General features: G+C 39.7%; 1 protein-coding gene and 1 long non-coding RNA gene across 8 annotated transcripts in view; one reads left to right on the forward strand and one right to left on the reverse strand.

The window, feature by feature from the left end:
• The window catches only part of PRELID2 (PRELI domain containing 2), a 242,249-nt gene extending 240,944 nt beyond the window's left edge, over nucleotides 1–1,305 (reverse strand). For all 7 annotated transcript variants that reach the window (XR_013166238.1, XR_013166239.1, XM_077137308.1 and 4 more), the window contains exon 1: nucleotides 1,135–1,305. Coding sequence is in view for 5 of the 7 variants with exons in the window: in XM_077137308.1 (XP_076993423.1) it covers nucleotides 1,135–1,290 (156 nt within the window). In the remaining 2 variants the exon portion in view is untranslated. The remainder of the gene's footprint in view (nucleotides 1–1,134) is intronic.
• A 184-nt stretch (nucleotides 1,306–1,489) lies between these two features.
• LOC143664497 (uncharacterized) lies at nucleotides 1,490–23,455 on the forward strand. Its single transcript, XR_013166446.1, has 5 exons — nucleotides 1,490–1,817; nucleotides 7,092–7,202; nucleotides 14,151–14,276; nucleotides 14,880–15,063; nucleotides 23,360–23,455. It is a non-coding gene; the product is annotated as an uncharacterized LOC143664497 (long non-coding RNA).
• Nucleotides 23,456–24,623: the final 1,168 nt, after the last annotated feature.

Consider the following 24,623-nt stretch of genomic DNA (forward strand, 5'->3'; position numbering starts at 1 on the left):
TTACCCAGTGTCCTACTCACTTCTTTGTGACTGAGCCCCCTGCTTCCTTAGGTAATAAGGAAGTCAAACCTTATTACCTAAAAAAAGGTCCTTCCTCCCTTAGCATTTCCTTGGTTTCACTTCCTTGAAGCTATGAAGTATATTATCCAGTGGCTTCTGCTCAGAGCAAATTGTAATCCTTGCAAATTCTGCCTAAGAATGTGAAAGCTGGATGGGAACCCAGAAGACATTCTGGTACAACACCTTCAATCTAAGATGCCAAAACTGAGATCTGGAGAAGAGACCCCCTGGTCAAGGTCATCCTGTGAACTAACCGCACAGCCAGATTAAAGTCCAGGAGTCCCACCTCCCAGGCCTGTGTGTTTTTCATTTTTCAAAGTCATTTCCCATTCTTCTACTGCCAGGAGCCACAGTCCTAGAAGTTACCCTTGGGATGAAGAGGGACACTGAATACTGAAGCCACCGTGCCCAGCTGTAGGAGAACAGCAACAAACAGTAACAGTTTGGAACCCTCACTAAGCATCAGTCACTATGCCAAGCACTTCACGTAAATTATCTCATTTGAAGTCTCACAACATGAGTTAGTATTATTATCCTCACTTCACAGATAACAAAACTAACCACAGAGAGGTTAAATAACTTGCCCAAAGTCTCACAGCTGTTTAATAAAAGAGAAAAATGGTGAAGCTGCAGAATGAGGGTGCTGAGTTAACCTAAAGTGATGGTTTCAACAGCCTTCACTAGTTTTTAAGGGGTCAAGGATGTGCTGGAAAGATGGACAAGTCATCTGCCACCCCAAATGGGCTCGAGAACTTGCAGGTCCTTATGGTCCTTGCGTCTCTCCACAAACGCCCCATCCCGTCGGCTGAGGCTAGGTGTGAACGTGACATCACGCACGGCGCCTTTCCTCCCAAACCAGAGAAGGAACTTTCGAGGAAATCCACCTCTACCCTCGCCACGCACATCCCTAAAGCGAAGCCGAGGCTGGAAAAAGAGGCCGTCGGCCGGGGTTTGAAGCCGGCGCAGAGAGGAGGAGAGGCTGCAGGTAGTGGGAGCGCCAGAGCGCAGACAGCTGCCGCAGCGGAGGCAGCGGAGACGGCGCGCCCGGGACAGGCCAGAGCCGGGAACCAGTACCTTTCGGAGGAAGCTGGCGACCACCTGTTCGAAAGGGTACTTGTAGACCTGGTGCACGTCCACCGTGACCCCCATCCCCGCGCGCCGCGGCCCCTGCGCCCGCCACGCCTCCAGGAGCGCTGGGCCGCGGAAGCTCGGCCGGGAGCTGGCAAGCATCTGCTCCCAGGCAGCCAAAGGGGTGTGGATCTTTTTCTTTTTCAAAGTTTCGAAACTTTATTGTCAACTCGGGGAAACGGACAGTCAGTCATGCCCCGCCCCCGCCCCCTTCCGCCCGAGTCCTCCGTGGGCTGCGAGGCGCCGAGCCCCAGCGCTTCCGGGAGCTCTGGCGGCCTCGCGCTGTCTTGTTCCTGGAGAGGCCCGGCCTGCTCCCCACCCGCGCCTGCAGGCAAGTCTCCCTGCCACTCCCTTCCCTGGGAGTCCCGGACCTTGGAGCTGCTTCTTTTATGTCATCGCCTAGCCGGAAGCCACAGAATAAGCCCTTAACCGATTTGGGCAGCACAGAAGAAACAAAACCATAAATACATCAACTACCCGTCTTCCAAGTTTAGGGGTTGTAATATAAGCCTCCTCGCAGTGGTGCTGAATATATTGTGACAAAGGCCGGTGACCGCAGTACTCACACGCCCCTCACACGCCCGCCCCGGGCAGCTGTCTCTAAGGCCTGGAGCTGGGTCTCAGATACGGTAAGAATTAACCCCTATCCCCTAGGAGTGTCCAGGAAATAAAGAAACGTGGTGTTCAACCCTGTGGGGAATTCCTTTTCTCAGTGAAGTTTAAAAACCATGGAGTAATGAACCAAAGGAAGCAAAAGTAACTTGAATGCTCTTTACTCAAATATATGGATTTTGAGTACTAGCAAGTTAATCACATTTATTCAGAAAGTTAACTCAACGTATTACTTAGGAAACACCTCTTATGTGCCAAGTACTCTAACAGGCACTGCAAACTAAGCAGTGAATAAACCATGGTCCCTGTCCACATAGCATGCCAGATGAGTTAAGATTCAATAAACAAAATAGGAATATAGACAGGATAATGGATTGAAGTCACAGGGGGTAGGGCATGACTTAAGCTATGGAAGATAAGGAAGTTCTCTCTGAGGTGATGACTTTTACCCGTGTAATCTTACAATCATTCTTGCCTCTCCCCTGCATAGTCAAACTGGTCTGGCAGAATGCCAGGCTTGGATAAATGCAACTCTTCACTTGCTGCTTCACCCACACAGCTGGAAGAGGCTGTAGAAAAATACACCCATCATGACGGATCTCTTTTTAAATTCATAACCACAAACCTCAGGAAACTCTTTAATGATACTGGACACTTAAGCCACATTCCTTTGATCCATGTATTCACTCTCCCACACTCCTCTCACCTCAAACCTTTGATCCCTCTTCTCCTGCCCTGATTCTCACCTTGCTTCCTTTTCACTTAGTAAATAGGAAACGTCTCTCCACCACATCTATCTGCTCACCAGTCCAGATACCCTGCCTTCCCTCTTGTTCCTATGGATGAGCTGTCAGCACTTAGTTTAGAGCCAGTCTCTCCATTTATCCACCACTGAACCCAGGGGTAGGCTGGCAGATGTGTAACAAACATCTCTTCTTTTAAAAAACAAATCAAATAGAAAAAAAAAGCAAAGCTCTAATCTCTAGCAGTCTCTGATTTGTAATTATCCTTTGTATGGTCAATTGCAAACTCTAAACATACAGTTCGGAAAAATGTGCAGAAGGATATATTATTCTCACTATATAGGTACAATAGGCATAAATAACCTCAGGAGGTAATAGCAAAATGTAGTAAAATAATTAGGAAGGAATGAGTTTCAAGTCTTATTACCTTTGTTTTTAATATAATTTATGCAGTTATAAATGTATATAATTTAATGTTTAGTAATAGCTATGTTTAACAATCCACTCTAGCCCTTCACTGAAATCCTGTCTCCTGTTGCTTGTTCAGGGACATCTCTCTAACAATATCACCCCATCTCTCCTGTACCATCAGTTTTTCCCTCTATTGCACCATCTTTCAAAACCCACTCCTAACCCCATCCCTTCTCAAACTCTTTTCTAATGCTCTGCTCTATTTTTGCTCCTCAAAAGAGTTGCCTAGAGTCTCTTGAAGGTATTCCAATCGGTTTTTGGTACTGAAACTACTGTTGTCAAGGTCATAATGACCAAATTGCTAAATCCAATAGTTAATTTTTAATCCCCACTTTACTAAACTGATGGGCCATATTTCCTGGAAATGGTGAATGGCAAGGGGGTGCAAGAGGTAGAGGGATAGATTTCAAAGCCAGTTTTATTTGTTAAATGTATGCATTTAACATAAATGCATTTTATTTAAAATAACACCACTACATCACCTACTCTTTTTTACAAAAAACAAACAAACAAAAAAAAACAGACACCAGTCTTCTCAGGGTACCACTCAGACCTACAAAGGAGATGTGATTCATTTGCAAGAATTTATGGTATCTTGTGTCTGCTTCTGTGACCAGAAGAGAGTAGCTGAACATTGAGTGTGAAACATAAGCCCCCTGCCAGACTGTGCCCTATGTCACCACTCTGTCCTGAGCACGACTTTCTTCCAGAATGTATCCTTCAGTAGCTGCTCACCAAATCTTGATAAACTGTACACAAAGCGTGAAGGCTGTGTCCTGGAAGTCTAAAGGACTCAGCACCTGTTAGTTCTACTTGGGATTTGTTGGCCAAGTGGCTTGTGTAAAAACAAATGCCACCTGCCCATTCCAAGGATATCAGGACAAGTCTGAATGCAGACATTTGTCCAAGGCTTGAAAATAGTGAGGCCACTGCCAAGTAATCTTGTGGCTCAGAACCACAGCCAGTCTGTACAACAATAATCTTACTTTCTGTTTCTCCTGAGGGAGAGAGAAGGAACTGTGGCACAAATGTCCACTGCTTTGAAACTGGGTGGCTTAACTGGTCAGGGATTCAAGTTTGGAAATTTGCTAGCTAAGTCTATGCCCTTATTTGATCTTTAAAATACTAAACTCATCTTTATGTCTTCAAAGCTAGTCACAATGGTTTGAACATGTAGGCATCCAATGCACTGTGGTTGAAAGCGTGAATTATTTTACTTTTATAAAGGCTGGAAAGTTGGTGGACATTTTATAAAGGCTGGAAAATTGGTGGACAGCGGGCTTCAGCCCTGACTCTCTCTCTTTGCCCTTTTGCATTTCTCACCCTTCTCATGCTGTTTCAGTTCCCTCTTCTGTCCATCCTCAGCATCTCTCTCTCTCTCTGATCTTTTTATCCAATTTTATAATTATGATTTTCTGCTTATATAAATTATCTATTAGACTCTAAAGAACTGTGTGTATTCACTCTTCCTTATCCAATGCCTAGCAAAATACCTGGCACATGGTATATGCTGAATAAATTCATTTATGTATTTAACATAGAGTATAACCTTGAACAAGTTCCTCCCTGTCCCTGGGCCTAGTTTCTCTATCAAAAAAATGACCGAGTGAGCCAAGATAATCGCTAAATTCTCTTCTAGCTTGGCCTCTGGAGATTTCAGACAGTGGATAGAATAAGGGTAGGGCAGGCAATGGGAATACAGTTACTGGAACCATGGTACAAAATAGGAATTTTAGGGGAAACCAAGGTAAATATAAAACAGGTTCACAAAGTAGGGATGTGGTGATTTGAAGCTATATGTACCCCCAGAAAAATAAGTTCTTATATCTAAATCCATTCCTGTGGATGTGAATTCATGATAAGTAGAACCTTTTGATAAGGCAACTTCAATTAAGGTGTGACCCACCCCAGTCAGGATGGGTCTTAATCCTATTACTGGAGTCCCTTGTAAATGGAATGGATACAGACACAGAGGGAGAGAGCCATGGAAATAAGAAGCTGAAATCAAGGAAACCAGAAAAGAAGGGAAAGACAAGCAGACTATGACATGCTCCTTGCCATGTGACCAAGGAGCCAAGGATTGCCAATAGCGGGTCTTCCAGAAGAAAGTGCCACCTAGATGATGCCTTGATTTGGACATTTTCCCAACCCCAAAACCATGAACAAATAAATTTCCATTGTTTAACCCAACCCACAATATGGTGTTTGCTTTGAGGAGCCTAGGAAACTAAAACACAGGCTAAAACACATGACAGCATTGAACTAGATTCTCTTCACTCAGTTACAAATGAGATTGGTTAGAGAGTTAAAGGAAGTTGAAGAGCCTCAATCAGGCAGAAAGCAAATATTGCCAGGCAAGGAGCCAGCAGATCATTGTATCATCCAGTGTATCACAGAGAACCTAGAAGGTCTATCTTAATTCCAATGCCTAGCAAAACAACTACATAAAATACCTATATAGGGATAAGTGTTAAAGAAAAAATATAAAGTGGGGAGAAGAAAGACAAGCGTTGGTGGTAATAAGAGAAGTTAAAATTTCAGACAAAAGCCAAGCAATACTCCCACAGAAAGTGACATTTAAGTAAAAGGATTGAGAGAAGAGAGAAAGCGAGTCATGCTCATATTTGGGGGATGTTCTTTCCAGGCGCAGGGAATGGCAAGTTCAAAGATGCTGAGAAAGGGGCCTTAGGAACTGCTAGTAAACCAGTATGTCTGGAGCTGAGTCCTGGGAGATGAGGTCAGAAAAATAACAAGGAGCTAGGTCAATTAGAGTCATCCAGATCATTGTAAAAATGTTGGTTTTATCACCATGTGAGATAAGAAATTACTGAAGAGTATTGAGTACTGAGCAGAGGAGAAATATGATTTGAACCTTATGTTAATAGGGTCTTTCTGACTGTTATGAGAATAAGTGACACAGGGGAGCAAGGGAAAGAAAGAGACCAATAAGAGACCAATTATTGCAATATCCAGACAAGAGACAGTGATGACAAAACCATGGTGGAAGCAGCAGAGGTGAGGATCCATTCTTGGATTCTTGGTCTGTTGTGAAGTTAGAGATGGAAAGGTGTGCTGAGAAATGAGAAGCAGCATGCGAAAAAAACCAAGGATCATGCTGTCCACCACATGGAGAAAACCTGCATGTCTGCAGAAGGGAATAAAGCAGGCACAAACAAGAAGAGATCAAAGATGAAGAGAGTTCTGCTGGCCCCAATCTCCAGATCCAGACCCCAAATCCCATGAGTTACCCTGTCTTCTGTAGCTCCTTGGATTCTCTGAGTTTCACCAGGATCCTTCCAGTAACATCCTTTTGTGCTTAATTTAATTTTTTTTTTTTTTTTTTACATGGGCAGGCACCGGGAATCGAACCCAGGTCCTCTGGCATCGCAGGCAAGCATTCCTGCCTGCTGAGCCACCGTGGCCCACCCTTAATTTAATTTTAATTGTGTTTTCTTTCGCTTTCAACTGAGACTCTTAACTTACATAAGGGGGGAAAACATTTAGCTGTTGTGAGCTCATATACCAGGCGGAAAAAAACAAGAAATTTTTAAAGCTCTAATTGCTTTGTATTTTTCCATCTCCAAATCAACCTAGTTCGAGTGACCTGAGAAAGTTGAGCTGCCTTTCACATTTGTATTGTCATCTCTCTATTTTTACTTTCTTCACCTCGATTGTTTAGAATTCCAATAAGAATTTTATTCATTTGTTTGTTTGGTAAAATTTCATTCTTTAAGGCCCATTCACCTCACAGTATAAGTACAAAATGGGGAACTTTCCTTTGTAATAATAGTTAGCAATTAATGGCAACATTTTTAAAGTGTCTATTTAAGATGCTTCCTCTCTGGGAAGACCAATTTTAAAGACTTATCTTAAGCCAAACAGAAGGCCAGAAATTACTGAAGGGCAGTTCTGGTCATATTTGAGATAAAAAAAAAAAAAAACAACAATAGTAGAACCAAACGCACACAGAAAAAAAGTCAGATGAAGTGAAATAATTTAGAAAACCAAGGCCTAACATTTTTAGTCTTACTGAGAGTAGGTTTAACAAGTCTTTTCCTTTCCCATCTATTTATCTAGAGAAAGAAGATATGTGTAGGAAGATACTAGAGAAAGAAGGAGTAAACACAAAGAGCCCAGAACAAAGAAGAGTGAGCTGAGGGACAAATAATAAACTTAACTTCCTCCACAGTAAGTTACCACATTATTCTTCTCAAAGGACTATCTGATTGATGAAAACAAACAGAAATGGAATTATCAGTCAGTGAGATACCACCCAAGAACACTGTTAGCTATCAATAATAGGTATATTCCAAAAGTAAGGTGCTATCCAAAGGGCTTTATATACACTTTCAATCTGTTCAACAGTCAGAAGAGGTAGGTATTTGTCTTAACTTGGGTTCGCTGCAAACAGACTCTGAGATAAGCAGTTATGTTCAGTTATACTGGGGACTGCTTTGGGGAGATATATCTATAAGGAAGTGAGGAAGGCAGAATGAGGCAAAGAACCTATCTAACCCAAAATTTGGTTATACCTGTGGGCAAAGTTCAGAATTTCCCATATGAGGCTCTGGAACTGTTGTGATCCCATTGAAGCAAGGGGGCCGACCTTTTGTATCCCACCTCACCCAGTCATTGGCATGAGTCACCTGCTGGAAGGGGAATACCCTTGAGTGGGGCAGATCTCTGCAGTGGAGGGAGGACATTTCCCAGTAAGGACCACTGCTGTAAAAGTGGAGCATGGGCTCTGAAGAGGTGGAGTACTACCACATTCATTACCTACAATTTACAGATAAATAAACCAAAGTGTGGAGAAGTTAATTAACTCATCCAAAGGTAGCAGAATCTGGTTTCTCCAAATTTTGATCTGCAAAGATATGAACTAATAGGTGCAAAGTCACTGGTAGAAAACTCAAATGATTTGAAGCCAGTAACAACCAACAGTGGCCAGAATTTGTACTCAATAATGAAAGACTGTAAGATTTCCCCTTACAATAAGGAACAAGATAAGGATGCCCACTCTTAATTACTGATATTCAGTATAGTAATGGAAGTTCTAGCCAAAGCAATTAGGCAAGAAAAGGCATCCACATTGGAAAGGAAGAAGTAAAACTTACCCAATTTGCAGCCAACATGAATATAAAATATATTATATCTCAAAGAATCTGCAAAGAATGTAAAATGATGCAATTGCTATGGAATACAAGTTGGCAGTGCCATTGACAGCTGTAAAAGGGAATAATACATGCTACAACATTACTGTACCTTGAAGACATCATGTTGCATGAAATGAGCCAGAGTCTAAAGGAAAGATATTGTATAATCTCACTTATATGAAATAATTGTAGTATGCAAACTCACATAGAGAGAAAGTAGATTTCAGGGTACCAGAGAGAAAGTAGATTTCAGGGTACCATAGGTGAGGCTTGTGGGAGGATGGGTGCAGAGTTCCTGTTTGGGGTGATAGAAAAATTCTGTCAATGGATGGAGATGATGGTAACGCAAGAGTGTGAATGTAATTAACACCACTGAATTATATACTTGAAGGTGGCTAGAATGGGAAATAATATATTGTGTATATTTTACTGGAATAAAAATGTTTTAAATGAAAGGAGCAGCTTGATTAAAGGCATTGATATTTCTAAAGAAAGAATAAGCTGATAATAAGAGGTGCTGGTTACTTAAGAAAGCAAGGGAAAATAAAATTCAAGAGGTAAACATTACAGTACCCTGGCAAAGGAGGGATGTAAGAGGAATCATATTTTCTACATGAAATAACATTCCAGTGATGCTCTCAGAATCTTCCTGGGACAACAGATTAAGCAACTGTTAAAGGATATGGAGGTCATTCTCAGTCCCCCTAAGATGCAAATTAATCTGCCAACAGCTGCTTCCCTAAATGTGGAGCTAGAATAAAGAGGAAGCTTAAATGCCACTTTCTCTGAGCAACAATCTTAAACGATTGACTCATCCACCACAACATATGACACCAAACAGCCAAAAGGTGCACTATGACCTGGGGATGAATGACAGCTGTCACAGTTGAGGATTAATCAACTGAGGGAGTTCCAGAGGAAAGGGCCAATCCAGTCCTTGTCTCCAGCACTCCTGGGACTAGACAGTGCCATGAGAGAGAGCAATCAAACAAGGAAAGCTTGTTAGTACTTCTTCCTGAGATAAGCATATCCAGGACTCAGAGGCTTACTCAGGGATGAAGAAATGTCTTTGGTAGGTCTATTCAATACCTGCTCTTTCTATCAGTATTTATTAAGCATCCTCTGTACACCTGGCACTGAAATAGATATTTGACCTTAAAAAAATGTAAGATATGAGTCTCTCTTCAGAGGTATACTAGGTATGGATGGTTGTCTGGTCAGAGTTCATTCTACCCTTTGACCTTCAGAATTGAACCCTGTTTTCCTTTAGGCTTTCACCCATCCCCAAGCAGCAGTTTATGGACTTGAACAGAAGTCGACCCCTCCCCCTCAGCTTCAGAGGTGGCCATAATTGTTCTCGAAATATCTCACGTGCCATTGACTAGTCCATGGAATGGGCTCAGTCTGGACCAGTGAACCATGACACAGGTTTATGAGGACTTCTGGAAATTCGCTCATCTGCTGCTGGTGTGAACAAGGAAATACCCCCAGGTGTGGCTGATGGCCACCCTGTGGGAAAGCAGGCCTGGACTGGCACCACCCCTATGAAGTGATAGGTGGGGAAAGCTGGGGCTTCCGTCTACACTGTACAGCCCCTGGATCAACCACTGCTGAATACCACTCGGCTTTCATTTCCTCATTGATGAGCTGACAAATACACTTTGTACTTTCAGCCAGTTTGAGTTGGAATTTTCTATTACTTGGAACCTAGAGAATCCTAAAGAGTAAAAATAGCAAACAGTTAAGGTTTAGCTTTCCTGGAAAGGTATTTGCTGAAATCATGACACAGGATAAAGTGCTACTAGAAGAAATAAAATAAGCTAAAGTCACTCTCTGCAGGGGAACTCACTGCCCTCCCCACTACGTGGGACATGACTCCCAGGGTGTAAATTTCCCTGAAAACATGGGACGGAACTCCCAGAATAAGCTAGGACCTGGCATCATGGGATTGAGAAAGTCTTCTTCACCAAAAGGGGGAAGAGAAATGAGACAAAATAAAATCTCAGCGGCTGAGAGATTTCAGACAGAGTCAAGAGGTTACCCTGGAGGTTATTCTTATGCATTATATAGATATCCCTTTTGGTTTATGGTGTATTGGAGCGGCTGGAGGAAACTACCTGAAGCTGTTGAACCCTGTTCCAGTAACATTGATTCTTGAAGATAATTGTGCAATTATAGAGCTTTTACAATGTGACTGTGTGATTGTGAAAACCTTTAGGGTCTGATGCTCCCTCTATCCAGTGTATGGACAGATAAGTAAGAAAATAAGGACTAAATAAATAAATAATGGGGAGGGGATAAGGGTTATGGAATGTTCTGGGTGCTTTCTTTTAGTTTTATTTTCATCTTTGTTCTTTTTTTTGGAATAATAAAAATGTTCAAAAATTGATTGTGGTGATAAATGCACAACTATATAATGTACTATGAACCATTGATTGTGCACTTTGGAAGATTATATGGCAGGTGAATATATCTCAATAACATTGCATTTAGATAGAAAAAAATAGAGTTAGTTTGGCTACAAGATTTAAAATAGAGTTGGGAGGCCATTCTGGAGGCTACTCTTATGCAGGTCTCAGGTATCACAAAGCACCAAACTATGCAAACTTAAGCAACATTCCTCAAAACCCCCAAGGACATCCAGGACACCATAAAACCACACCATAAAAAAAAAAGAACTCAGTAACTATCCAGCCTAAAGGACAGTTAGTGGACTCCAGATATCCACCAACCATAAACAAATGTTTATGGTCTTCTTTCCCTTTAAAAATCCTTCTTGGGAACACTGATGTGGTACATGATTTGGACTGCTACCTGAATCTGCCCTCCCCTGATTGCAATTCAGGGATCCCAAAGAAATGCCTTCATTTTGCCTTGCAGTTTAGTTTGTTATTTTTCAGTTGAGACTATCTGTTGGGTTTAGATTGTTAAGTTTCTTAGAAATAGGACTAGGTCTAATTTTTTTTGTCTCTCTCTCTCAGCCAAGAAACAATATAAACTGAATCCCTCATGTGATTCAGATAAGGTAATGTGTCTGTGGTCTGGAAGTAGGAGATTGCTACAAAAATAAAGGAAATAAAACATAAATAAAAGCCTTTCATAATAATAGCTAACATTTATTAAGCACTTAATATATGCCAGACAATACTCTGAGTAGTATGCATGTATTAACTTATTTAATTCTCACCACAATAGCTTATTGTCCACATTTTATAGATGGAGAAGCTAAGGTGGAGAAGCTAAGGCACAACACATTTACTCAGATACATATAAGAAAATCTGCTGGTTTAAAAATGAAAATTCTCAGTAGTTAAATAACAAATGATTAATAAAAATAAAATCTTAACATCTCCATGTTTCAACTAAGTCAGCTCATAAAAGGATTGTGTTTCATCTTCTAGGCAGGATGAAGAGGCAAAAAATATAGATTTGCCTATTTTTTACAACACTTTGTTATGCTATGCTGATTTGTTGATTCATGAATTTTTGTTTTTTTTGGCTGCAACCTAAAGGTTGTTATAGAAGCATTGATAATCTATGCTTTTACCAGTTCAGTCTGTAACGTATACTGTCTAACTAAACCTAAATCCCCTAAATTTTGCTCTGTATGTTTTTCTTAAAGTCAGTAAATATCTATATGTATAGTATTTACTGTTAACTTTTTTCAATAAATATTTTTTAAGAACCACCCACGTGAGGCATTTTTCTAGATGTTGAGGGAATGTCAGTGAAAAAAACAGATATGATTACTTTCCTCAAGGAGCTAATTTTCTAAAGAGAGAAACAGATTTTAAACAAATCATCACACAAGTAAATTAAAAATTACATATTTTGCCTTGAAAGAAAAGTAAAGGGACTACTGAGAGGTAGAAGGAGGGTCTGACTCAGTTTTGATATGTGCCAAGGGAATCCCTCTCTGAGGAAGTAACATGAAACATGAAACCTGAAAGGAAAGAGTAGTAAATGCCTTTTTTTTTCCTTATCCAGCATTCATTCACATTTATCTATAACCATAGTCAAAGTCTCCACAGAGAATGAAGACTCTGTGAGAATGGGTAGAGAGGGTGAAATGAACTCTATCCTCATTCTCAGCCTCTGTGCTTTGGAGAAATTTCTGCCACCCCAGGCTACCAAGGCGGGGCCAAGACCTAGGCAAGGCCAATCAGTGAATTCCATCTCCCTGGCCACAGTGATCACTTCAGTTGGGTTAGAGGTGACCATGTGAACTATATCAGACCATCATAGCAATGAGGCTCCATCTAGAGACTTTGGTTTGAGCCAACAGAGAAGGAGACTATCTCATCCACTGGACTGGGTGTTGTGAGGTTATATATGACATCCAGCGACAGCTGACTCAAGAGATGGATCCTTTGACATCACCATGTAAGGCCTGGACTAAATTGTGCCTGTCTATCTCCATCTATGAACTGTTGAGCTCTGTAAGTCACAGGACATTCATCCTAGGCTAAAGTTGGTGTAGTGGACATTATTATTGGTCACCATCTTCTTTCTGGTTCTGCTCCTCCTGGACACCTGGTGGGACTGCACTTCCTCCTCCTTGAAATTAGGCATGGGACTTCATTTGGCCAATGCAAAGTGAGCAGATGTAGGATGCCATTTATGGGTAGAAGTTAAAAGCCAGGGTACAATTCATCACATTCTCTACCCTGCCATGGCAGTCAAACACATTCCAGATGATGGAGAATCCATCAACCTAAGACCCTGATTGAACAGACAGGGACCAGAGTGTCCCCTCAACCCAAGAGAGAAAAGAAAGCATTGACATGTTAGAATTTTTTTTTTTACTAAAGTATAATCTACCCCATCATGGTTCGTATCCACCAGTTTGAATTGATTTTTCTGCCTTCTACAAAATAAAAAGTTCTAAATAATATAATGAGCACAAGAGAGATAGTGAAAAATAAAAGACAAAGCATTCCAGGAAATGAACAACTGAAGTGAAGAGAAGCAACTGAGTTGGATGGAAACAGAGATTGAAATGGGGAAGGCCAGTTTGGAGGCTCTTACAGTGGTCCAGGTAGGAAATGATGTTGGTTTGGACTATGAGGATGATAGGGAAGATGGAAATGAATGGAGGAATTCAAAATAGAGTTTAGAGATAGGAACCAAGAGTGAATAATTTTTCTCTGTCAAGATCCAGTGCTTTCTCTCGTTTACTTTATGTTTAAAAAAGCCCAGTGGACACAACAAGCAAACTCACTGCCCTCCCCATCTCTACGTGGGAGATGACTCCCAGGGGTGTGGACCTTCCTGACAATATGAGACAGAAATCCTAGAATGAGCTGGAACTCAGCACCCAGGGATTAAGTAAACCTTCTCAACCGAAATAGGGAAGAGGAAAATGAGACAAAATAAAGTGTCAATGGCTGAGAATTTCCAAACAGAGTTGAGAGGTTATCCTGGAGGTTATTCTTACACATTAAATAGGTATCACCTTTTTAGTTAAGGTGTAACAAAGAGGCTGGAGGGAACTGCCTGAAAATGTAGACCTGTGTTCCATAGCCATGTTTCTTTTATAGCTTTTGCAATGTGACTGTGTGATTGTGAAAACCTTGTGTCTGATGCTTCTTTTATCTACCTTATGGACAGATGTGTAAACAATATGGATTAAAAATAAATAAATCATAGGGAGAACAAATGTTAAAATAAATTTAGTAGATTGAAATGCTGGTGATCAATGAAAGGGAGGGGTAAGGGTTATGGTATGTATGAATTTTTTTCTGTTTTCTTTTTATTTCTTTTTCTGAATTGATGCACATGTTCTAAGAAATGATCATGATGATGGATATACAACTATGTGATGAAAAAGGAATGTTCATATTGTATGTTGATTGGTTTTATTAATAAAAAATTTAAATAAATAAATAAAAATGCCCAGTGGAAAAATAAAAAGGGATGAGCCAAAAATTTGGAGACACCAAATCTGGGATTAAGTTGGTTAATAAGTCCTTTGCTTTCTCAGACCTTGACTTCTTTATCTCCACAAGTGGGAGAAGATAGACAGGATTTCTCTACTTTTCCATTTACGCTCTGACATTCTGTGAAGCCTGCTCATCAGGAAACAACAATACCAAAACTATTGGATGGGGTAAGTTTTCCTGTTCTTGTCTATCTGTAATCAGGCAAATACAGAATTAAAACCCAGAAGACATTGCCATATTCTAGTTGTTTTGTGAATGGTGAGGGTAAAATAACTCCCAGAGACAATTGAAGAGCTAGTACTTTTTATTTGTGATTTTATAATGATAGTTTCCTTAACAGGAATGCCTGGAAAATGATCAAGATAGTATCTTCATTGTACATTGTTAACATGACTCAGTGTACTGAATTGGATGCAGACTGACTTTTCTACATCAATTCCATTCCTCCAAAATATAACAAATCAATTGTGCAATGCAGAGTAGGTGCCAAATAATGTTGGACAAGGCAGACTTCACAGGCACTCTTTTGGAACACTGTTCACTGGAGTAGTACTTCCCAAAAGGTATATGTGAGACACTTTTACCCAAAATACACACGTTATATATATGTAATTGTTATTCCCCTGGCCTTGTGTTCTAATTAGAGAGATATCACTGGTTTCATGGTCCTGGCTCCTCTCTGCACCCTATTCACTGCTGCCCAACTGGTGAGTCTGGAGGAAAACAGAGTATGATAGTTCAGCCTTTCCTTCCCTGTCCCTTTTGAATAGGTCTCCTTCTCAGAGGACAAGTTCTGGGCTGCTCTTGGCTGTGAGACAAATGGGCTGCACTGCAGGGAAAGCCTGCAGGTGTCCCTCTGGGCCGATGATTCGATGGATATGGCTTGGGATCCACTATTAAGGAGCCCATAATGACCCATCATCTGAGCCACATCCTCCAATTTGGCTTTTATTGGTAAGGAAGCTTATGTTTTGAGCTGCATCTTTCTGAGTCTTGTCTATCTCTCAGACGGTATGAAACTTGAGTGAGAGTAAGTGACATTTATTAAGTCTCCTCAAATCCCAACATTTGTGCATTCATTTTAATGTATTCATTTCTTTTAATGTGACTACTTAATTAAGTTCTGTTGTTTCATATATATTATTGAGTGACACCAACTCTTTTAAGTGGGCCAATTTAATGTGGATTAGACAAAAATATTGAGAAAAACAGTTATATAGGTAGTACACAGATATGGCAAAACAAAACTTATGAATTCTGTGAATGACAGAAGTTTGGGAAATACTGCACCAAAGCATGTCTTGTTTTCAAGGAGTTTCACCGTAACAAGAAGTTTGTCAATCTGGGAGAAAGGTTTGTAGTTGATGAAACTTTATGTAACATAAGAATAGTATAGGATAGCAATAAAGCAAGTTAAACTGGAAATATCAGTGGGAACTAATAAATTAAATAAGTAATTGTTCAGCTCTGAGTGACTGACACAAAATATCAATAGTAATCCTAGTTCACCACATATTCTCATGTGCATGTTCAGAGCCCACCTCTTTCTCTAAAATTATTTCCTACTAAAAGGAAACAGAATGCCTTAGAAGATAGCTAATTCTATGATTTAGGGCAGGAAAAAAAATGAAAACATTTCTCTAGTATCCTATTGTCAACAGAAAGCAAAAATGTTGACAGAAAGCATGAGTGTCAGAATAGTGTATAAAGGATAAAGGAGGCAGCATAAAGGGACCACTACCCACTATGTGGTGACTATTTTATTTTTTAAAAAAATTTTTATTGTGAAAACACAGCACAAAAAAAATGTGCAAAATAGGTGTATTCCCAAGTCAAAAAATAGAACATTGCCACTGACCTTGTATGCCCCTTCCATGAGCTTCTTCCTAATCACACCCCCTTCTCTTCCTGCACATCTCACTTGTATAGTAACCCCCTTGCTTACATTTTTTATAGTTCTATGGTCTAAATCTGCATCCTGAGACACTACAGTTTAGACTCGTCCATTAAAAAAAAAAAAAGAATATGCCTCTTAAGAGGCAGTGACAGCCTAAGACTTAGAGTTAGAGCTTTGAAGCCGTGAAAGTCAGCATTACTCCATATAGCAACTGTTAAAAAAAATTGAAAAAGTGACCAGACTTCAACTAGAGATATGAATGAAGTTGGTCTAGATAGGACAAAGGTAAATCAGAATACAAGGTAAAGGATGGTAAGGTCCATATTTTAAAACTTCAACTTCTGTGTGAGATCAAAGGAAGAGATGTTTACAAAATTTATATTTGGGGTAGTGCACTATCTAATTTAACTAATATAATCAGTTTATTCAAACACCATAATTACATGAAATCTTGAATAGGGTGTGAGATCTTGTTGGTTTGTACAGGTTAGTGTGATGCCCTGATACATCCCAGAGTAATTTGGGCAGATAATTAAAAAGTATTTGCAAAGTCCCCTTGGGGGGCTGGGGAGAAAGGAAGAAATATTAAACTTGCCCATCTTGGGAATTCCTGATATTCTCACAAGCAGTGGGGACAACAAATTCAATAGGCCGAGTCCTCAGTCTTGGGGTTCACCCCTATAAAACTTATTCCTGTAAGAGAGAAGCTAAGTGTTCTAGTTTGCTAGCTGCTGGAATGTGATATACCAGAAATGGAATGGCTTTTAAAAGGGGAAATTTATTAAGTTGCAAATTTACAGTTCTAAGGCCATGAAATTGTCCAAATTAAAGCAAATCTATAGAAATGTCCAAATTAAGGCACCAGTAAGAGGTTACCATCACTCAAGCTTTTTTCTGTTTTCATTTTGTTTCTTTTTCTGTTGTCTTTTGTGTGTTTGTTTTTTGTTGTTGTTTTTTTTTTTTTTTTTTTGGCATGGGCAGGCACCGGGAATTGAACCGGGATATCCAGCATGGCAAACAGGAACTCTGCCTGCTGAGCCACTGTGGCCCACCCTTCTGTTGTCTTTTTATTTCTTTTTCTGAATTGATGCAAATGTTCTAAGAAATGATCATGATGATGAATATGCAACTATGTGATGATATTGTGAATTACTGATTATATATGTAGAATGGAAAAAAAAAAAAAAAAGAAAAGCCAATGATGTTCAGGGTTTCTCTTTCAACTGGAAAAGCACATGGTGAACAGGGTGATGTCTGCTAGCTTTCTCTCCAGGCTTCTTGCTTTATGAAGCTTCCCCAGGGCTGTTTTCCTTCTTCGTCTCCAAAGGTCTCTGGCTGCATGGGTTCTCATGGTTCTCGTGGCTCTACTGCTTTCTCCAAAACACATCCTTTTTTAAAAGATTCCAGTAAACTAATCAAGACCCTCCTGGAATGTGTGGAGTTACAACTCCATGGAAGCCATCTAATCAAAAGTTACCACCCACAGTTGAATGAGTCACATCCCCATGGGACCAATCAAAAAGCTCCCAACCAGCAATACTGAATGAGAATTAAAGGACATGGCTTTTCTAGGGTCTACCACAGATTCAAACTGGCACAGGCAGGGGGTTGATGTTTCTTAATTGTGAATGTTTATAAACAATATCCATTTACCTGTCTCTGTCTCTTTAAAGAGATTAAATATTGGAAACTACAAGCCAAGTTGTTCCAGAAAAACTAGGTGCCAAGAAGAGACAGGACTCTTCAATTTGGGTGGGTACCTTTAAGAACCAAACAGAAGGAAGTCTCCATACTGTGCACCAATATAATGAATTAGCCAGATGACCTGCAAAAGAGAGCTCACTGCAAAGACTCTATACCTCGACTCTTAGGAGATTAAACCTCAATATTATTAGGGAAAATGTAAGGTTCTTAATGCTAAGAGACCAAATCAATATTTAATTATGATAGGACACTCCGTTATATAACAATAGCCAATTGAGAATTAAAAAAACAATTTCAGGGGAAGATTGTAAAATCATTGTAAAATTAAACCCTAGGCAAAAGCTGAGACCTGAAATAGTCTTGTTGATAACAAATCCATTTAACTATGGCAAAGCTTACTATGAAAAGGTGGTTTAGGTTCGAGTTACCCTGGGAGAAGTAAACAAGTCTGACCAGGAATTAATCATTCAATAAACTAAGTCCTGCAATCTAGGCTGTCTGATAAGATATTTTCTTTGGGATCAGCTAAGAATTTGGTGACCCCAGAAAGGAATAAAAATACTACTACTGAAACTCTGATATTACAAGCAAACACAGAAAACAAGACATAAAACATGAATTAAACCCAGGATGTTGATGCTTTAGCATAGATTTCAATGAAACTATGGCAATAAGTTCTGTGATCTTTGTTTTGTGTGTTTATGAATTAAGGTTTTGAAGTGCTCGAAAGGATCAGCCATTTTAAATATATGATTGCAGTTTAAAGTGTTTAAAATTATTAGCTTAATCAAATGTGTAATCAGTGTTTGAAGGCCTCAAGAAAACTTGGTTTTCAGAGATTCTGGTATTAAATACATGAGTTTAATAAATTGAACATCCAACCAAAAGAAAAAAAACAAATGGTTGTGGGTATTTCTCTCTGTGCAAAAATCCCCTCAGGCATAAAAGGATCTATTAACAAGGACCTAGACAGAAGGTTGCCTTACTTTGTAATTAATTATCTATCCCACGTAACAAATTATCCTTAAATTTACTGGAGTAAAACATTTATAATCTCAGAGCTCTTATCTCACAGGTCAGTAATCTGGGCACAGTTCAGCTGAGTGGTTCTGGCTCCAGGCATCTCCCCAGGCTACAAACAAGGTATCAGCGGAAGTTGCAGTCATCTTAAATCAACTAGGGAAGGAGGAGCTCCTTCCAAACTCGCTCCTGTGGGTGTTGGCAGGATTCCATCCCTCTGGCTGTTGGTGAGAGGCTGCCCTCTGCTTCTTGCTGTGTGACCCTCTCCATAAAGCAGCTCAGAACACAGCAGCTCCTTCATCATGTAAGCAAGTGCGGAAAGCCAGAGAATTTATAACCTAATTTTAGAGGTTAGGTTATATGAAAAATGATGAAGCCCATCATTTTTGCCATATCCTATGGCTGGAATCCAGTCCCTGGGTCCAGTCCACACTCGGTGGGAGAGGATTACACAAGGGTGTGACTACCATGAAGAGGGGATCACTGGGAGCTGTGGAGCTGTGAAATTTCCCCCAAGCCTTTGGCCCATAAATCAGCGATACAATACACTTAGTATCCTGTATGGCAGTCAAATGTTATGTCTCTGCAAATGCCAAATCATCAAATATTTAGTGACATCTATGCGCCATGCATAGTGGTGTGTGCTGAAGTTACAGTGATGGATGATGCCTGGTTCTTGCCTTCAAGGAAATTGCAGCTGAATAAGGGGCACCAACAATTAATAGGAGAGTGAATGACTCTACTCTGTGCCCCCTCCTATGGCACCTATCATTCCATCTTGCAAATATTTGTTTAAACGTCTGGTTCTCCATGAGACTATGCTCTCCTTAGGGGAAGGGACTCTGTCTATTTCATGTTTGTGGTTCCTAGAAACCCTTTTTTTCAGGTACTATAATTAAACCACTATAATTATACATAAAAATCACTATTATCCAGTGGTTTTTAATATATTCACAGAGTTGTGTGACCATCATCACAATCAATTTAAGAACATTTTCATCACCCCAGAAAGAAACTCCATACCCTTTAGCGATCAAGCCCCCTAATCCCCAGCCCTAGGCAATTTCTAATCTTATTTTATGTCTCTATAGATTTGCCTATTCTGGATATTTCATGTATTTGGGCTTGTGCAATATGCAGTCTTTTGTAACCAGCCTTTTTTTTTTTTCACATAGCATGTTTTTAAGGTACATCCATGTTGTAGCATGTATCAGAACTTCATTATTTTTTGTTGCCAGGTTGTATTCCATTGAATCATATTTCATTTATCCATTCATAAGTTCATGGGCATTTGGATTATTTCTATTTTTTGGTTATTAATAATAATGCTGCTATGGCGTCCTTGTATCTTTCTTTTTTCATTCAAAAGTTATGTATTGCATGCATGCTGTGAGCATGACACTAAGCCTGCACCCCTCTCCCCACCCTAAAAAGCGTCTAAAGAGGCTTCAATATCTTATTTTCTAGACAAAGGGAATTCCTAAGATGTTTAGTCAAACAGGCTTCCTATCACTAGTGTACTTAGTAAAAAATAAACTAACCTTAATCGCTTACTGTGAGTCAGCCTCCAAGAGCTTTATGATTATTAGTGTTATTCTCACCACAATCCCATCTCATTCTCATTGTACAGATGAGGGAAAAAGAGGCACAGAAAAGTTACAAAACTTTCCCAGTGTCACAGGTTGGCCTCCTTATGTCTTATCGCATGGCCTATGTTTTAAGATATAAGAAGTCTTAAAAACTAAAATACTTAGAACCTAAAAGAGCAAGCATGGGCATCAATCTATTAGCCATTTATACCTTAGTGTGAATTAGTGGCCTCAATCTTCCTAGAAATATTATTGATAGGGCAAGAAGTACTTGAGGGCTTGAAAATTTTGCTAATGGGACTATACACTCATAGTGTCAAAGGAAAAAAAACTTTGATTTTGGATTTCTGAATGCCTGACTTATCTGTCCCATTTCTTTCCCCAATCCCTAACCAATCAGTGAGGAAGCCCTAGAGGGTTCCAAGCCTTTTTTCTATCGATTTTGCATATTCTTTAACATCAGGCTGCAATTATATGCCATACTTATGACAGTGACATAACTCCATTTCCCTCTCCCATAATTGAGTGAATGTGAACTCTCTATAATTACGGTGTTTAATTAGAAAATGAGGTGATGCAACTAATGAGGACAGGTGATAAAAACAACTGTGAACACTTCTTTCAAATTTGCCTTCTGCATAAAATTTATTCAGATTAAGCCCCAGTGAACCACAGAATTATTTTTACAAATGTCACCAGCACCCATCCAAATAAAGCAATTCATATGTGCAGTAGACTTAGAATAAGAACATCATCATCTTTCCTGTGAACTTAAACTTGATTGATAATGTCTTTAGCCAGTTAATCTGGAAAGGTAACATACACGTCATAATGCTAAACGTGGTTTTCAAAATCTTTTAAATGTGCAAATCTCTCTTGTAAAGGGATCTTACTTAAATGCCAAAATACAAAAAAAAAAAAAAGGAAAAAAAGTCGAGTTTCTCTGGCAGCAAAGGTTCAAGACCCCACAAGAGACCCTGGACATTTCAAACCACAATTATCCTTCATGAAGGGTAGGTCTGTAACAGGAAGCCTCCTGGGCGCTGCAGATCTTTGCGTGTAAAGGTGTAGATAAGCACTCTGCTGAGCCACATGTGGGAACAGAGGCCCTAACGATGAATTATTCTCTTTAACAGAGGGTCAGCTGGGATGGGAAAGCAGAGAAGGAAGGAGGAGCAAGCAGGTTGGGGGGGCCAGGTACTAAGTGGCCAGCACAGTTTTGACTGTGTAATTTTAGTTGTTAAGTTGTTGCATTACTATAATGCAATGTCTGATGAGTATGTTACTTTCACAAAGGTCTAATATGATAAAATGTTTGTGGGGATTGTAGAAAGGGCCTATTGTGTCTAGTTTGGGTGGATGTGACATGGAAGGAACAGCATATGTGGGACCAACTGGTAATTAATACACTGAATTAACTCAATTGTTGGAAGATTCAGTAAATTAAAAAGTGCTTAAAACAGTGAACTGCACACAGTCAGAGTGATACGTGCTTGTTAAATTTTTTTAATTCTGTAATATAGCCTCCAACACAGCTCACCCGGTCAAGAGGAGACACTGAAAGCCTCTGAGTAAATAGCAAAGGATACCAATAGCGTCCTCTGTAAATTGTAAGACCAAATTAATTAATTTATTATGCTGACTAGAGCTCCTGAACTATAATCGCATTAATGATAAGTACTAAATCCTTTTTCATCTTTGTATTCTGAAAACTCAGTACAAATGCCTTGAACACAGAATTCAGTGAATAATTAATTACTCAATAAATGAGTGGATAAATATTACCTTTCTTAAAAATGTGTGTTCATTAAAAAAAAATTGTTGAGTTTTCAAAGGACACATAATTTTAACCACAGCATCACTGAATGATATCTTTTAACTTTCATGTTGCTTCTAGTACTGAAGGGATTCTTGTAGTCTTAGGACTACCAGTTGGCTAACTTTGCCCAAAACTTCCCCCTAGCTACCTGTCCCACCAACTGACAAATGTTTGTGGTTCACAAATCAGGAAGAGGATATTTTAGTGCAATCTTATCTCCATTAATAAACAACTCAGATATGTTTTGCATACAGTGCATCATAAGCAATATTTCTGGGCACAAAGTCCACCGAGAAATAACAAACTAAGCTGTAAGGCAATAGAGGCATTTACTTGGAGGCGTTGAATTGCCATATGGGGAGCACAAATTCAGGTAGTAATACAGTGTCAAGGCTTGGCAATACCAGGCAAAGGTTTTTGAAGGAAAAGTTTAGACAAGTTATCTGTGGTTGGTGACTATTTTTGTTACTCTAATTGTCCTTTAGATTAGATAGCTAACTGAATTCTCTATCTTGTGGTTTGTTTTATGGGGTTTTGAGGGACACTGTTGCTGTAGGCTTTGCTTAGCTTGGCAGTTTGTAATATCTGAGACCTGCGTGAGAAGGTCATTCTCTAGAATGACCTCAATACTCCATTTTAAACCTCATAGCCATAGTAACTCTATTGTATTTCTTTTTACAGTTTCTACCTTCAAAATATAACTATAGGGCAGCAGAAAGGGGCAGCTGCTCTGAAGGATAATGCAGTGGATCCACAGGAGGTTAAATATAGGGTCTCCATACAATTAGGCAATCCCATGACTGGGAATATACTCAAAAGACCTGATGGCAGGGACTCAAATAGGCATTTGCACACTGATATTTAAAGCAACCTTATTCGTGATACCCAATGAATGGAGGTGGCTGAAGGGTACATTGAGAAGCAGAAGGGCAGACTGTGGTGTATATACATCATGGAATATTGTGCAGCTATAGCAAGGGATGAAGTCATGAGGCATGCAACAAGGTAAATGAACCATGAGGACATTATGTTGAGCAAAATAAGCCAGAAACAAAAGTACAAATGTTGTATGGTCTCTTTTAAAAAATACTTATAAGAAAACTGGGGCCTAGACTGTAAGCTCTTAAGCAGTCACATTTATTCCTGAGCTTTAATTGTTATTTCTAAATTCTGAGATGCTGTGCTAAATGTGTATAACCTGCTATTTTCCTGGAACTTTAGGTACCTGTGTGACACCTAAGACTCAGAAGTGGAGTTCTGCCACTCCAGAAGTCAGCATTGCTACACACTGCAACTGTCAAAGACAATGAAAAAGAGATTAGCCTTCAGTTAGAGATAGGAATGAAGTTGATCTTATTGGGACCAAGGCAAATCAGAATACAAAGTAAATGATGATATTGTCTTTTTTTTAGAACTTCACCTACTGTATGAGACTAAACGAAGACTGGTTTATTTTGTTCAAAACCTAAATTTTCTGTAGCATACATTTAACTTGACCTGTCCAGCCAGTTCAGTTAAACAGCCTACACACATGGAGCCTAAAGTTGGGAACAAGGTCTTGCAATTCTGTATAGCTTAATGGAACACCTGGATACATTCCAGAGTGTGTTGGGCAAATAGTTAAAAAGTATTGGCAAAGTCCCTTGAGGGACTGGAGGAAAAATATGGAACTATTAAACTTTCTCACCAGGAAACCGTTGATACTCTTTCAAACATTACAGACTCCTAAGTTAATAGGCCAAGCCCTTGATCTTGAGGTTTGTTCTTTTGAAACTTTTATCTATAGTGGAAAAGCTAAGCCTACCTATAATTATACCTACCAATTACTTCCAGAGAACCTGTTTTGTTGCTTAGGTATATTCTCTCTCTAAGCCCAACTCTGCAACTGAAATAATTACCATCTCTCCTACATAGGACATGATGTCCAGGGGTAAAGTCTCCCTGGCAACATGAGACATGACTCCCAGGGATGAGTCTGGCCCTGGTACTGTGGGATCAATGATGCCAACCTGACCAAAATGAGAGAAAGAAATGAAACAAAATAAGGTATCAGTGGCTAAGAACTTTCAAATAGAGTCAAGAAGCTATTCTGGAGGTTTCTCTTATGCAAGTGTCAGCTAGGTATTGCTAACTGCCATGGTATGTCAAGCCCAACCAATAGTATTCCTGTAAACCCTAAAGACTACCCAGGGCTCTATCTGAGACTCTATGAAAGTCACACTCACTAAGTTTATTTTCAGAAACCTGTAACCTCCAGATGGTTCCTAGGCCAGATAAACCCTGAAACCCAGAGTTACCAGTCTCTATAAGAACATCAACCAGTGGTATCCTCCATCCCATAATGTCAACACCCCTTTTCAGCATGAAGGTAGAATTGTTATTGCCCAAAAATCTCTAAAGATTGGAAAAAGGATCAAAGGAGAAGAAAGAGTTACAACAGAGAAGTTAGGATTTAACAAATGAGTATGACTACTGAATCATTATA

Source organism: Tamandua tetradactyla, chromosome 20 (assembly GCF_023851605.1).
Source record: "Tamandua tetradactyla isolate mTamTet1 chromosome 20, mTamTet1.pri, whole genome shotgun sequence".
Classification (NCBI taxonomy): Eukaryota; Metazoa; Chordata; class Mammalia; order Pilosa; family Myrmecophagidae; genus Tamandua; species Tamandua tetradactyla.